This window comes from Hirundo rustica, chromosome 2, assembly GCF_015227805.2.
Source record: "Hirundo rustica isolate bHirRus1 chromosome 2, bHirRus1.pri.v3, whole genome shotgun sequence".
NCBI lineage: Eukaryota > Metazoa > Chordata > Aves > Passeriformes > Hirundinidae > Hirundo > Hirundo rustica.
The window spans coordinates 112,813,000-112,827,839 of NC_053451.1; the positions used below are offsets into that span (position 1 = coordinate 112,813,000).

At 39.9% G+C, this 14,840-nt stretch overlaps 1 protein-coding gene across 1 annotated transcript; it reads right to left on the minus strand.

Moving 5' to 3' along the window:
• Positions 1–2,014: 2,014 nt before the first annotated feature.
• On the minus strand, positions 2,015–14,072 carry FUNDC1 (FUN14 domain containing 1). Its single transcript, XM_040056237.2, has 5 exons — positions 13,997–14,072; positions 12,171–12,327; positions 10,289–10,364; positions 4,162–4,290; positions 2,015–2,635 (listed from the first exon to the last, which is right to left on the minus strand). Exons 1-5 carry the CDS (start codon positions 14,025–14,027, stop codon positions 2,558–2,560), a joined length of 471 nt encoding a protein of 156 aa, XP_039912171.1. The 5' UTR covers positions 14,028–14,072; the 3' UTR covers positions 2,015–2,557.
• Positions 14,073–14,840: the final 768 nt, after the last annotated feature.

The following is a 14,840-nucleotide window of genomic DNA, read 5'->3' on the forward strand; positions in this document are numbered from 1 at the left end:
ATCTTAGTATTCAACTTTGAGAAGTGGCTGCTAACAACTACTTGAGGGGAAAAATTTACACAAGCCTGTAGAGGGAAAAGGTAAGATCAGCTGTAATTTTATCAGGAACTGCACCGAACAATATTAACTATGGCCAGAGAAACCTAAAGTGGTTTTTCTCCCACCTTTAGATATAACTGAGACTCTCAGTGTTGCGCTGTTTTTCCCTGAATGAAGGGCTCTTCCTTGGTCTCAGTAGCACACAGCAGAAACTCCACAGACCCACTGGGCATCGTGGAAAGCTGTTTCTCACTGCTAGGTCAATGTTTTCCACCTTTAAGTTCTTCAGCAATACAATAAAAACTAGAAATGCTGGGTCAGCCTTTCATTAATTTAAGTATTTCTAACACCTCCCTTCTTAATCAGCTTTCTAAAACTGATTTTCCTCCCCCCAAAAAATGCTCTTATGATTTTTTATTCCATGTTTTTTCTTTAGAATCATGGAATCATAGAATGGTTTAGGTTGTAAGAGATCTTAAAGATCATCCAGTTCCAACCCCCTGCTAAGAGCACAGGACACTTTCCATTATCCCAGGCTGCTCCAAGCCCTGTCCAACCTGGCCTTGGACACTTCCAGGGATGGGGCAACCACAGCTTCTCTGGGCAACCTGTGCCAGGGCCTCATCAGCCTTTTTCCTCCCAATCTTCTTAGCTGGATTATTTTTTGTCAGAGGGCAACAGTAACTATGAAATGATCCCAGAGAAGACTTTACCCCCAGAAACCCAATACTCCTGTCACACTCCATTCTGTTTCCAATACCATCAACATCCATATTTCGACTGCACCTTCACAGAGCACTCCCTCACACGGGTGAGACCGGTCTGAGCTGGCACACAAAAACATCTCAGGTATTTGCAAGAAAAGCTGCACTTACCTTGGTCCTTTATCACAGCTGCCACTCCATCACTTCACCCTGCCAGCTTGGAGCTGCTGGCAGCATCCCCTCTGCCTCACCAGCCCAAGGAACTGCATCAGCAAGTCCTGCTGTGCCAGCAGCCATTCTCCTTTTCCAGTCAGGAGTCCGGGACATGAAGCCAGTACCCACCTTTTCAGTAATACTGTTTCTCCTTGCCTTTTTAGTCCCTCAGCCAGTTTTACACGTACAAGGGCTTAAAATAAATAAATAATAAAAACATCTAACTCAAAAAATAAAACTATAGAAGCCTCAAATGTATTTCAATCAAAACTTTCCTCTGCAGAAATCAGTCTTGCATCCTATTAATGCTTTTGCTTTTAACTCTACTTCTAACAATGAAGTAAATTCCTTGGTCACATGAGCAGCCTTTTTAACAAGCTCACTAAAGGATGCTCCTTTCACAAAGTACACCAAAAGTGCACATTTACAGGTTCATGGTACTGAGGTGGTCACTTCAGCCCCAAAGCCCTTCAGGATATTCAGTTCATTCCAGTCAGAGTGGATGACTCATGTCAGCTGGCTTCAGTCCCATTTGGATGTGCCAAAACCCCATGAGCTTCATCAGCAGAAAAAAGCTGACTGGTTCATCACCTTCCTGTTATTCTTCGGGCTCAATATCACGGCAAATGCTTTACATTTTAACATTTTCATCTTTCTTTGTTTTACTCTAAATCCCAGATAACTCAGCAGACACATTCTGCCTTGGGTTTCCATTTCCAATAAACTGCAACTGGGCTTACAGAACTTCAGATAATCACTTTGAAACACAATATTTAGGATCCATGGCCATTCATGTACTTTGGGTTTGGGGGTTTGGTTTGGGAGGGTGGGTGTTAAGATTTATTTTCCAAAGTCTTAACCAGGCTTCTGGAAGGTACACAAGTTCAAAATGCAGAAAATGCATTGTGTGTTTGTTTGGATTCTCAGCTTCTTTAGAATAAATTGGTAACAAATCACTAAAACCACCTTAAAAACCTGTCTGGGCAAATACTAGCACCAGGCCCCTGCAGGCTATAATTGAGAGACTTTCTTATTTTTTATATACACAAAGGCCAGAGTCAAAGTTAATTTTCACCTTTAATAAGCTCATGATTCTTTGTTATTTAATACTCTGTAAAAAGGTATTACAGATTGATCGTTATTGCAGTGACTTCTAAAGAAGATGGACAGCCAGGAGGCTGCAACTACAATATCATATACAGTATGTAGTCATGTAGACATACCTACTACAGCATGAAGAAAAATACTTTTTAAATAAACAGTATTTAATTGAGAACATAGAAATGGAGCTTTCATTCTTATAGTATGGTTACATAGCTATATTCCAAGAATAACATTTAAAAAAAATGCTAGATCTTGAAAGGCCATAGATAAAAAGAGTCATGATGAAGATGAACCAGTTTTGCCCAGAAATGCTTTAATGAGCACACTGCACAGTTTTTCAGCAAATCCTAGTTTTGCCAAGCTTCAAGAGGCAAAAGCCTGAAATGTAAAAGCTCCCAAGTTGTCTAGGTAGTCCACTTGTCTTGCTCTAGGAGGCCAGTGACCCACACTGCTTGCAGACACATCAAGGATCCCATCAAGAAGAGACGTTCGGGTCCTTACGACGCCAGCCCCAACAAAAAGCCTCCAACAAACCCACTGGACACCACGATGTTCTGTTTGATAAATTCTGTTGACTGAGAAAAGAAATTATATTCATAAAGTTAATTGTGTCTGACTTTATTATTTAATTCTTATCATAACTTCCTGGAAATAAGAACACTAAACTTGTAGGGAAGGGAGCAGGGGGAAGCAACTTGTCTAAAATATAAAAATAGGTGGCACCAATGTAGTGCAAACTGACTCTCAGCTGTCTCTAACAATATATCTAAAATACAGTGAGCCTTTTAAAAGTCAAAATACAGAGGAATTCGTTACAGCAATTTCATACCAATACCATTCTTGTTTTGATCAAAACAAGACATGTTTTACAAACTACCTTGTCAAAATATGCATGGGCACCACCATGACTTCAATTGCAATCACATAATTATTTAACCAAAAAAAAAAAAAAAAAAAAAAAAAAAAAAAAAAATATTTCCTGCATTTTGGAAGATCATTGGAAAAGAAATACACTCCATTATGAGCCCGTTTCCTAACAACTTAATCCTAGGAAAAAACACTTATGTATGATGACATGGGTGTAGAGTATTTCATGAAGTAGCAGCACAGAGTATAACACCATTTATCAAATGTGCCATTTCTTAAATCCTCTGCTTCAAACACTTCAAACTGGCAACTAATACACAGTTACAAGAGTCATATAACCTAAGAGAAAAAAAACCAAAGGAAAACCAAAAACCCTCATCCTGTCCCACCCATTTCTACAGGGCAATGAAGGAGAGGTTAAGCTATTTGAGGTAAGGAAGAAGCAAGAAAACCCTCACTCTCGAACTTTAAGTTCATGTTCACATTAAAATTTAAGATAATTTTAACCAATCTATATGCAACTCCATACAGGTTAAACCTGAGATGTCAAAACTCATTAAGTACAGAACAGTGTGGCTACTGTTTCACTGTCTGCAGCACATTCCCAGTCAGGACTCTCAGTTACTCAGAATGAAACTAAGATTGCACGTATGGAATGTGAAAATATGTAAAAACGGGCTTTAAAAAACCCTAAACAACCACAAAATTAAATGGAGATCTTCAAATGACAGGGTGAAACAGCCCAGTGACACTGATCAGTATCACAGCTACCTCTTCTCAACATCGTATGCAACTGGCAGATGCTGCAGACAGATATTCTCCAAAATGTATGAAAATGAGATAAAATCCTAACTCCTGTTACAAAGTAGCTACAGCTTTTCTGCAGAAAAGTCATTCTTGTCCAGACAAGTAATTTTATTATCAGCAGTCTAAGAAGATATGGGTTTTGCCTTTGTAGTTACAATGCCTTACCCACATCATTCTGAACTTTTTACCATGTCATGACCTTATTGGCATTGGCACCTGCCCAGAACAAATTTATGCGTCATTTGTAACAGTGACCAAACCAGAAAGCTGAATGAATAAAAGACAGCACAATCTGATAGCTTTTAATAAACCATAAAGCCAAACTATTTTTGATGTGTTCCAGTTTTGCATTTTCAACTCATTATCACCTGCAGTGGAAGGTAAGAAAACCTCACTGGTAAAAAGGAGTTTATCACCTTAGACTCACCTCTTCAATTAGAGTGTTGATTTCGGGAGCTGCCTTATTTGCACGTTTTTTTAACTGTTTTTTTGCTTTGTTTACATCTTTTTCAACTCTCTTCCAGTCAACTTGTACATATCCACTATGACTAGCAATCTAGAGAAATAAAGCCAGTTAGTACAGCTCCAATTCACATTTCATGAGTCAAAATACATTGTCTTGGTGCCTATAAAATAGTTTTTCTTATTTTTACTTATTACAGATACAAGAAAAGACATTGTTCCAATTTCAGCAGGTTCTCTGCTTCAAACCTCTCCTCAGTGACAGCAGTTCAAATTAGAACAAGCAATGGCAAAGTTCAGTAGACTCTTGTTAATTTCACCAGTTCTCTGGTTTTTAGTTATAAAAGCTTTGCAATGTTTTTCCTTCAGCATTTACTGTAACTTTACTTGTAAGAAAAACACATTTATAGGACAACAATGAAAAAACCTCTTTTGTTTCAGCTTCTTTCAGAATTGTAGAATTCTGATTTGTGACAGAGCATCCGGGGCTAATCAAAACCATCATCTGAAATACTAAAAACTCTTTATTTTATCCTACACAATTTAAACTGTCCAACATAAGAAAAGTACTCATTACAAGAGAATTCTCACACTTCTTACAAAACAAAATCATTAAGTAGAAAAATAACACAGCCTGATAACAGCACAAGTTCTGTAAAGTCAGAAAAATGAGTACGTTTGAGAAGATTGGTTCATACCAATTTACACACAAACTTTCAATATTTTTATCATATCTAACCATCATTCCAGACCTTTGCCTTATTTCTGTTATTAACATTTGATTGCTGCATGTTCTAGAAAACAGTTAAACAACTCATTATTTGGGGAAAAAGAAAGAGAGAAAAAAAAATCAAAATTAATGGTTAGTGCTTATTTTAACTGTTAGGACAAATAGATATAAACCACTAAACTCACATGAAGAGCAAATGATTGCTGTCGAAAAATTCTCTGTAAAGAGTGAGATTTCTCAAGTACTTCTTAAGGTCACATGTGGGTGGGAAATCCACACAATTTACCAAACACCCGTCTATGCAAGCTGTCCAATTAGTAAGTGGAAGTCACAGATAACGAATTTTTGTGGAACAGGTATTTAAATATACAATTTATTAGGTTTAGCCTAAATACATAATTTATTAGGTTTAGTTTCACATCACTTACAGGCTATGAAGTTTGACTTTCTCATGGAATTTTCTATCAAATAGCTGAAATTAGACCATCTAACTTGCACTACAACTGCCACAGTAACTAAGCAACCTAGTTCACCACAAACTGAGGATTTCATAATCCAGAAAATAAAAATGAAACAAGTGTCAGACAGATTTTGCTTGAATTCAAAACAAAGCTTCTAGAAGATCACCTCTGCAAGAAAGTCAACTTCACTTTTCATCTTTGCATAATTAAAAAAACCAATTCACTGGACAAATTCAAAATGAACTTACTATATCTTAAATTCTCTTTTACTTCATGCCTCAGAATGTAATTAATAAAGAATTAATTGACTTTGCCTGTCTACTATAAAACCGTTTATTCATATGGGCACTAGTGCCAGGCAGGGACAGCTCATTAAGGGCTGTCTGTACAGTATGAAAGCAGGAAACCAGTTTGAAAGCTGTACTGGTTGCACATCCAATCACTGGATGCCATACCAGGAAAAGAAAAATAGCTGCACATCGTGGCAATTGTTATTTTCTGAATTTAACATAACCACAAGAATTTCAAAAAGGCCCCAGCATTGAATTGGTGCCTTCTCACTCATACAACTGAAAATTAAATGTGACTGATCTACTCCGTCCAACACAATGTAAGAAACGCTAATGTATCTGCTTGCTTGTAAAATGCAAATGGATCTTAGAAGAAACATTTCATTAAAACAACTTTAATTAGCTCAGTTATCCAGACAGCACAAAGATGAGGCAGAAGCTTTTAATTAAGATCTGTTTGTAACTACTGCAGAGCTTACACTTGTATCAAAACCAGACATCTTTTCTCCCTGAACTTTGGAGCCTTGAAATAAGAGATTCCAAATTCTACTTTTTGAGTGTTTATAAAATAAGCAACAGAGGGTAATGTTGTGACTATAAACTTTTTCACTAAGAAGAAAAAACACCTATACTTTGGCAGTGATAGAGCCTGTGTCATATCTACTTTGGCTGCAACCCCACTAATTACATAATTTCATATATAAGTGCGGAAATAATACCCCTGAACTCAAATGCTAAAAACTCCAGTTTTTAGAATCCAATGTATCATTAAAAAACCTGCTTGCTTATAACAGTAAATTTACATAAATGCAAATTCTCAAAATTTACTAGTGTATTTGAACTCAGGCCCTATGATAACCAAGTAAAATAATAGCATCCCATTATCATATCCATACTTGCATATATTAAGGAGTCATATAAGTCTATACGTATTAATTGCATATATTACTAAAAAGACCTATGGAGGTGGATTTTGGGTTATACAGCAATCTCTCTAAATATGATAATGGAATAACAGATACATTATATACTTATTTATATACCTCATAGCTCATTATTTGTTCAAGACCTTCTGAAAGTGTTGAAAAAATAACAGAATTTTTTCCAAAAGGCAATATATCAATGCAGGAACACTAAAAATGTGTTATCTTTCTTGACATTAATCAAAGGAAACAAATTCTTCAAGGGCAGACCTCATTTTGGGGGTAATACTGGAGAGGCACACAGGTACTTTGGTATTGTGAAACATTAACACAAATAATGAGCAGAAAAATCTTTTGGAGCAAAAAATCTGTACGGCAAGATGGGAGAAAAGAGTCTTAATTTCCTCAAGGTAAAATCTCTCACACTAAAAGAGCCCAAGCAAGGCCAGAGGGCAGAGGTGAGCTCAGCTGCAGTGCACAGAACCCACAGGCAGTCTGAGGTGTTTCCTGCTTTTAGGAAGGGAACAACCTCCAGTTTCCAAAACGGACCTGACAAGTCTCTAAGCTCAACACACACGGACAAGGAGGGACCGAGAAGTGCCACACTCTGTGTAAGAGCTGAACTGCAGAGCTTGCACCCTCAGCCACCAGCTGCAGGCACAGCTCGGCTGTCCCCACGGCCAGCAGCGCAGGTTACAGAGGCACAGACACTCTGTCCCTCCACTCCACGTCAGACCCTGCCAGAAACTTGGCATTTCTCTATCAGGCCAACTCCCAACTCCCATTTGCTTTGGCTGTTCCACTGAACATTCCCTCTAAGTGCGCACACATCAACTGTCAAGAGGGATATTTGACATCACATTGAATCCAACTTTTCCTCACTAAGCCCCCAGCCCCAGAAGCAGGGAACATCCCTGGGATGGAACAACATGGTCCTTAAGGCCCCTTCCAACCCAACCCACGCTGATTCCATGACCATCATGGTGCACTATCAACAAAACCCTGTACAAGATAAAGCCAAGGATATCTCGGAGTTTATTTTGTTTCTCGTGTTGTTTTCACATACATACCTTTCCTAAATTAGAACATAATTTAACGAAGAATTCAATTTAATTCATCAATGGCATATTAATGGGCTGAGGGAAAATGTATTAGTGAAAGCACAAATAACTGAATAAAAATTCAATTTCATTATTAAATAACAGACAACACAGAACAGAAAACCCTGTAATTCGTATGCTCACCACAGAGCAAAAAACAATGAAACTGCTCTTGAGGAGACAGGATTTTAAAAATGAAGAGATATTAGGTGCTCAACAAGAACAATTGTTTTTAACCAATTCATTACAGCAGAACCAAGAGTACACAAACTCATACTTCCCGACTCTTCAGGATTTTACCAAACTGCGCTGTATAAATGAGAAGTTACACAAGTTATGAGAAATGCATTGTATTTTCCTTAATATAGTGCCCGGATATTGCTCTTGTAACAGCATATTTGAAGAACTACATCTATTTCACAAAAACAAGCACACTTAATAATCAAATAATAATGAATCAAATTAAGGTGTGGAAATGTTTACCGCAAAGATGTGATAACAGATTGTGATTTTGAAAAGCTGTGCAAATTTCACGTACATTTTATTATTTTTCTCCAATTACTTTTCATATAATCTGTATTAAGACTAGATAACTTACAAAAACATGAAAAATCTTTTTTGCTTCCGGTACAAACTGACACTGAAAAATGTATTGCTTTCAGTTTCCTACTGCATTTCTTGAGATGAAGTCATCACCCACTGAAGAAAAAAACGTATTTTTTAAATTTTAAAACTGAAGTGTTTCACTGAATGGGCTTTAGCCAAGAATCTTGCCTTCTGTAGTTATTATTCTTGTTCTAGCATGTAATTATAATGTCAATATTGCAATCAGTAGTTGAAATGAAATCTGTAACTTCAGAGAAATTTACAGATAAAAAGGAACTTTCTAGTAATGTGTTGAAATACTCTTCTGCCCACTCAGGGGAAGCACTGAACACGTATTCATAAAATCAGGATGTGTGATCTTTAAATGAAAAAATTAAAGACTAGAGAAATGTAATTACACCATAGAATTTATGACTCAGCCTCAAAAAGCAAAATGTTTTGAATTAAAAGAGAGACCAAGGCATTTACTTCATTTCCTTTCAAGAAAAATCTGATCTTACTTAAGATATAGACAATCCAATCAAAACACTTAACTCATATTTCCCCTTGGATAATATTCCTTTTTGGATTCAGTGTAAATGAGATCAACCAAGAAATCAGACACTCAACCACATGGCAAATCTATTGCATGTACAGGAAAGCTCCCCAAACTTCACAGCTCAACAAGCAAAAATCCTGCACGAGTGATGTTTTATTCAATTTCCATTCTCCTTTGTCTACAGGTCTCAGCTGTAACTTTTCAGCTTCCTCTAGTCAGGAGCACTAGGGAAGGCACCCAGCAATCCGCTGCCTCCACCTCAGCAGCTCTTCAGTCATATTGATAAAAGAATCATCATTAAAATAATTAAGACCAATGGCATACAGAGCACGGGAAGAGGAAGAAACCAAAGCAGCTCCCAAACCAATAGGGACCATGATTATGTTACTATCACATTACGTTATTATTACCATTATTAGTGTGTGCACTTCACACAACAGTGACATTTCAATGTTTCACACAGCAGCAGTTACTACCCCACCCTTCCTGATCAGTGCTTCACTGCACCAGCCCCTACAAGCAAAAGAAATAAAAGCAGGATATGCCTTTCAGAAACCCTCCAGGGTGATGCCGGAGAGAATAAATATATCTTTAACCTCCCCTCTCAAGAAATCGTGTATCATTGAGCCTAAGCAGGCACCAATCTATATTCCCTAGAACAATCTGAGGAAAAATGGGAAGATACTCATGAGATACCATGACATTCATGAGAGAAAATACTCACAGGTATGAAGATATGAAAAATGCCAGAAAATCCTGGCATCTTACAGAAGGACATATGAAATTCTCCTTCACCTAAAGTTCCATCTAATTTAAATGTTTTTTGGAAATGTATCCTCCCCTAATCACAGTATCAGATGAAAAATGCAAATGATCATGCCAGAAAACATAATTAAAAACTTCTGAACCTGAAAGCCAGCAGAGAGAGGAATGCAGTGAAGCTGTCAAAATTCAGCCAGGCTTTAGAGGTTCAATAGATAAGACATGGCAAGAGGAGAAAACAGAAAAACATGGCTCATACTGGGATCAGAGCAAGCCTTCCAGGCAACTGCCAAAGCAGCCTAAAGCTCTGATAAAATTGTCACACCAATGTAAAACAAACACATTTTAAATTCTCCCTAATCACAGGTTTACAAGCAGTTCCTCTCATCTGGCAACGTGGAATCACACACAGTACCTCAGCTTCTTCACAGACGTTCTCCTGTCTTACAAGAAACTATTTTACAGGACAGAGTAGATTTTGATTTACCACTGATTTTTAGAAATGTCTCTTTTGTACATTTGTACACAATATTCCAGCTCAAACCTAAGGTTTTGACTGATAAGACTAAAAAGATGAAGTAGATAAGAAGTTTTCCTAATTAAATGTTACCCAACAGCTGTGTTTTTCCTATTGTTTAGTAAATAACATTTGCCAACTTATAAAGCATGAAATGCTACATACTTGAAGCAGAAGAAAGCCACCACCTACTGCAGTTGCTGCAAGCTTTCCGACTTTCTGGAACAAAAATCCCGCACACCTTAGGGGAACAAAACAAAACAAAAAAACCCAGTCCAATGAAGGTTTCTGCTGAACAATGCCACACTACACAATTCCTGACTGCAACTATTACCATTATTTCATTTATAAAAGCAAATGTATCATTTCATATTTACAAATTTAAAAATCAAGACTATTTAATGCAAGCAATATTAAATTAACAATGTCTAAAACAAGACAATGTGAGTAATGGCTGCTTGTTCCTGGCTGTGTGACAGCCCCTTTAAAGCAAGCTTGAGATCTCTAGATCTTACTGCTATTAAATGTAGCACGTTAATAAAGCCCAACATAATTATATAACAGTGCTACTCTAACTGCTCCCAAGTGGAATGTAAATGCATTATACCATAATTTAAATTAACTACACAACTCGTAACTGAAAGATCTCAGTAAAAAGCAGCACACCCCTACCACAAGAATTAAACTCGGCGAGGCCACTCTGCTGGGACGTGGTGTCAGTCTATTTTTAATGGATCAAGGCAACCAGAAAATTACCTTGTTCTCAGTCTCCAACCCTCCCTCTTCAAATGGAGAACAGTACAGATATTGGTATTACAGAGGTCACCTGGGCCAGTCACCTTTCCAAAACTGCTGCAGAGCCCAATCCAATCTCAAAGCTCGGTCTGGCTCCCTGACTCAGGCAAGAGTTTCCAAGGCTGATGGTTCCACAACTTCCCTGGGCCATTCCAGTGTGTCTAAACACTGGCCCACACATGGAGGGGAATTTTCCCCCCTGCACATGAATAGTGAATTTTTATTTATATACATAAGTAGGCACCCAGAGAGATGTGCATCTACAGATACTGAAATGTACATTTTCCAGATCATTCAATAAGCCAGTTTTTATGGATGCCAGATGAACTATTCCCTAAAAACTTCTGAGTTTACATGTACACACATAACTTTAAAAAACCATTTTAAGGCTACAGAAGCAAATAAAAAACTCAGACTGAAAGCTAAACTCCACTCCAGAAAGCTGCACGGAGCCTGGGTACAACAATTTCATTTTTAGTCTATTTCATCTTCCAGTTCTTGCATAATCCCCCTTTAAAAGTAACTCTCCTACGGTAACAGTTCTTTTCAATGAATTTACAGTTTTTCTGTGAACTGGAATAGACAAACACCATTCAAATACTTCTGACGAATAACAAATACCTTGACACAGCTGCTCAGGCTGTAACCACATTTTCCAGTTTAAGTTCTCATCTTTACTGTCTAGCTTCCCCCATGAATTATTCTAGTATAACTAGGCTATGGTATCTCTCTTCAGGTAACACCAGAGCAAACTGTCAATTTGCTCAACATTGCCACAGCTCTGTTTAGAAGAAAAAACGGTCTCCATGAAATATGACTCTTAATTAAAAGTATATTTTGCCATCCTTTTTTTCCCCCTTCATTTCTTTTACCTGTAAAATATGTCCTAGCCATAATATAAGTTTCTAAATCTAGACTAGTAAGGGAAAAGCTTTTCCATACAAACAAAAGCTATATGCAGTAATTTTCCATTTATTTCTTGTAATTTTTGGAGCTCTGACATTTTCTCAAATCCTTCCCACAGTAACTAGCACGAGTACCCTTGGATAACTGGTGTTTCACCAGTATTAAAAAACACTTCATAATGATGAGTCAGAATAACAAGCTAAAATAGCTCACACATGAATAATCTTGATCATTGCTAAAGGAAATCCCATTAGAGATATATTTATCTGCTTCAAATACCCTTGGAAATGGATCTTCTAACAGAATAAAAGGTCTAGGTAAGTTATGGAAAGGGAAGCTCCCTCACCAGCCAGTCACACCTCCCATCACAATCTGTGTGGCTACAGAGTATTTTTCTACAATTGGTCCTGAATTCCGGCCGAACAAGCGATTCCACCAATGGTGACGTCGAGCGTACTCTGTTAAATCCAGCACTTCGTAGGAATCATCGTCACTGTCGTGGTCTGAAAAAGGAAAAGCAATTAAAAAAAAAGTTATTTTCTCAGTTATACAGTAAATTAACAATTTATGCGAAAACGCCAGACCCAGTTTGGGCATTAACTGGGTAATCCAATGGTTTAAATTGTAGTGTACAAGCTACCTATCATCTAGCAGCTCACAGAACAAAGGATTTTGGGATTCTACACCATCATCAGGGTAAGGTGTAGAAGGCTACAGGGGTGGTATAACCTATAAAATCCGTGACTTGAGCTACAAAGGTGAACAAGAATCCCCTACCTGCTCAAGCACAGGAACCAAGAGGCACCAGATGAAACTACCAATTAGCTCCTTCAACACAAACCAAAGAACAAAACAAAACAAAAACAACAAAGGGGCAGACCAACACTTGGAAAGATTAAGAACTTCTGGCCCAGTGCTCTCCTCACAGGACCAGACATCAGCACTTGCCACAAAGCCAGGAAGCAACTTCTGTTCCTTTTCCACAAGTGAAACAGATGACACTGGGACTTTAAGCTCCATGTTTGCAGGACAATTTTGTCAATGTTTTCAAAACGGGCACCCTGCAACTTCATATTAAAGAGATCCTCAACACCAGGTATACTTGAACATCAGATGAAAGAGATGGGTCTAGATTTTTAAAGAAAAGCCTTTTACAAGTGTATCACATTCTGTGATGTAGAACCATGAAGTGAAGTTCATTTTGGTTAAATGTATTTGAGGTTAAATCTAAATTGAGCAATGCTGGTGGGACATTCCAGAAAAGAAGAGCAGTTAAATTACTACCTAGAATTACAAAGTAAGACTGCAGTTATAAACATTTTATTAGAATTTTGACAACTTTTTAATTTGTACTACCAGTAAGGGTAAAAACTTCAAAGACCACAAGAAGTACACATGTAGGTGTGCATTATTTCCCTTTACTACCACGTAAGTGTCTTTGAGTATTAAAAAATAAATAGCAAGATCTATGATGCTAAAAAGTTGTTATTGGATGTTCTTCCTTTGAGGTATAGAGGACAATCTGTTTAACTTCTTTAGACGGAGAATAACAAAACACTGTCATGAACAGTTTTATTAATTCTGCCCTTAAGTAATAATTATTTAAACCCAAACTCGTGTACGCAAGTGTCACGCGTTCCGTGGCAAACAACACTGCTAGAGCGTTATCTACTGATGAAAAATACTCCCTGCATGCGGCAAATGATGTTCTGGACCTTCCCCAAGCACATCGAACTTGGCACTAGTGCCAGTGCCGGAAGGCGCCGCAGGACGAGGCCACAGCGATGCCCTGAAAGCCCCGCACGGTGAAGGATGCGGCGGCCATGGGAGCTGGAGGCTCCTGCTCCCCGTCCCGCATCCCCCCAGCACTCCCGCGCTCAGTGAGGGCTCGGCCTGCACTCATTCTGTCTGCGGGCCTGGCTAGAAGGGGTTTCGGTGGTTAAATCCCGAGAAGGAGCCTTAGCCCGGGCGATGCCGGGGCCGATGCGCCGGGCCGCGAGGTGGAGAGGGGACACGAAGGGACTGGGGAGGCGCAGAGCCCGGGCCATCCCTCCCCTCCCCCGGGACGCAGCGCGGGCAGCGGGAGGGGGCTGCCCGCCGCCCCCGAGAGGAGGAAGGGCGCCCGCCGCGCCGCCTCCTCCCCGCTCCCGTCAGGAAGGGGCCAGCACTGACCTGAGGCGGAGCGGGGCCGCCGCGCCGCCATGTTGGCCGGTGCTGAGGCGGCGCGCGCCCGCCCCGCTGCGCCCCCAGCGGCCGCTCGCGCCCCGCCCCGCGGCGGTGCCGCCCCCTCGCGGCCGCTCCGCGCATGCGCCTCCCGCCCCTCACGGGAGGCGAGGGCTGAGGGGCCGGGCTGCGTGTCCCGCGCTGGGAGGGACCCCCGAGGATCGTCGAATCCAGTTCCGTGCCGTGTGTCTGAGAGTTATCCAAACGCTCCGTCAGGCTGGTGCTGTGACCACTGCCCTGGGGAGCCTGTTCAGGGTCCAGCCATCCTCTAGGGGAAGAATCTTTCCCTAATAGCCAGCCTAAAACTCCCCTGATACAGCTTCAGGCCGTTCCTTCGGCTGCTGTCACCACAGAGCAGAGCTCAGTGCCAGCCCCTGCTTTTCGCCACAGTAGGAAGCTGTAACTGCACTGAGGGCTCCCCTCAGTCTGGACAGACCAAGTGCCCTCAGCCGCTCTTCATACAGCTTCCCCTCAAGGCCCTTCACCATCTTCGTTGCCCTCTTTTGGGCTCTCTCCAATAGTTAATGTCTTTCTTGTATTGTGGTGCCCAAAGCTGCACACGATATTCAAGCCTGTGCGATGAGGGGCTCATTGATCCCGGTGATGGGGGTAAAGAAAACCCCAAAACCTTCCCAATATCTCCAGGTGTGCATGAGGAACAGAGCAGTGGCTGCAGGCATGGCTGGGCAGCAGCTATGTGCCACGACCCCCATAAAAATTAATAACCAGAAATAAGCAAACACAAGGCCCCTCAAAGTACAAAGGTTAAAGCCAACGTGAGCTGCAAAACATT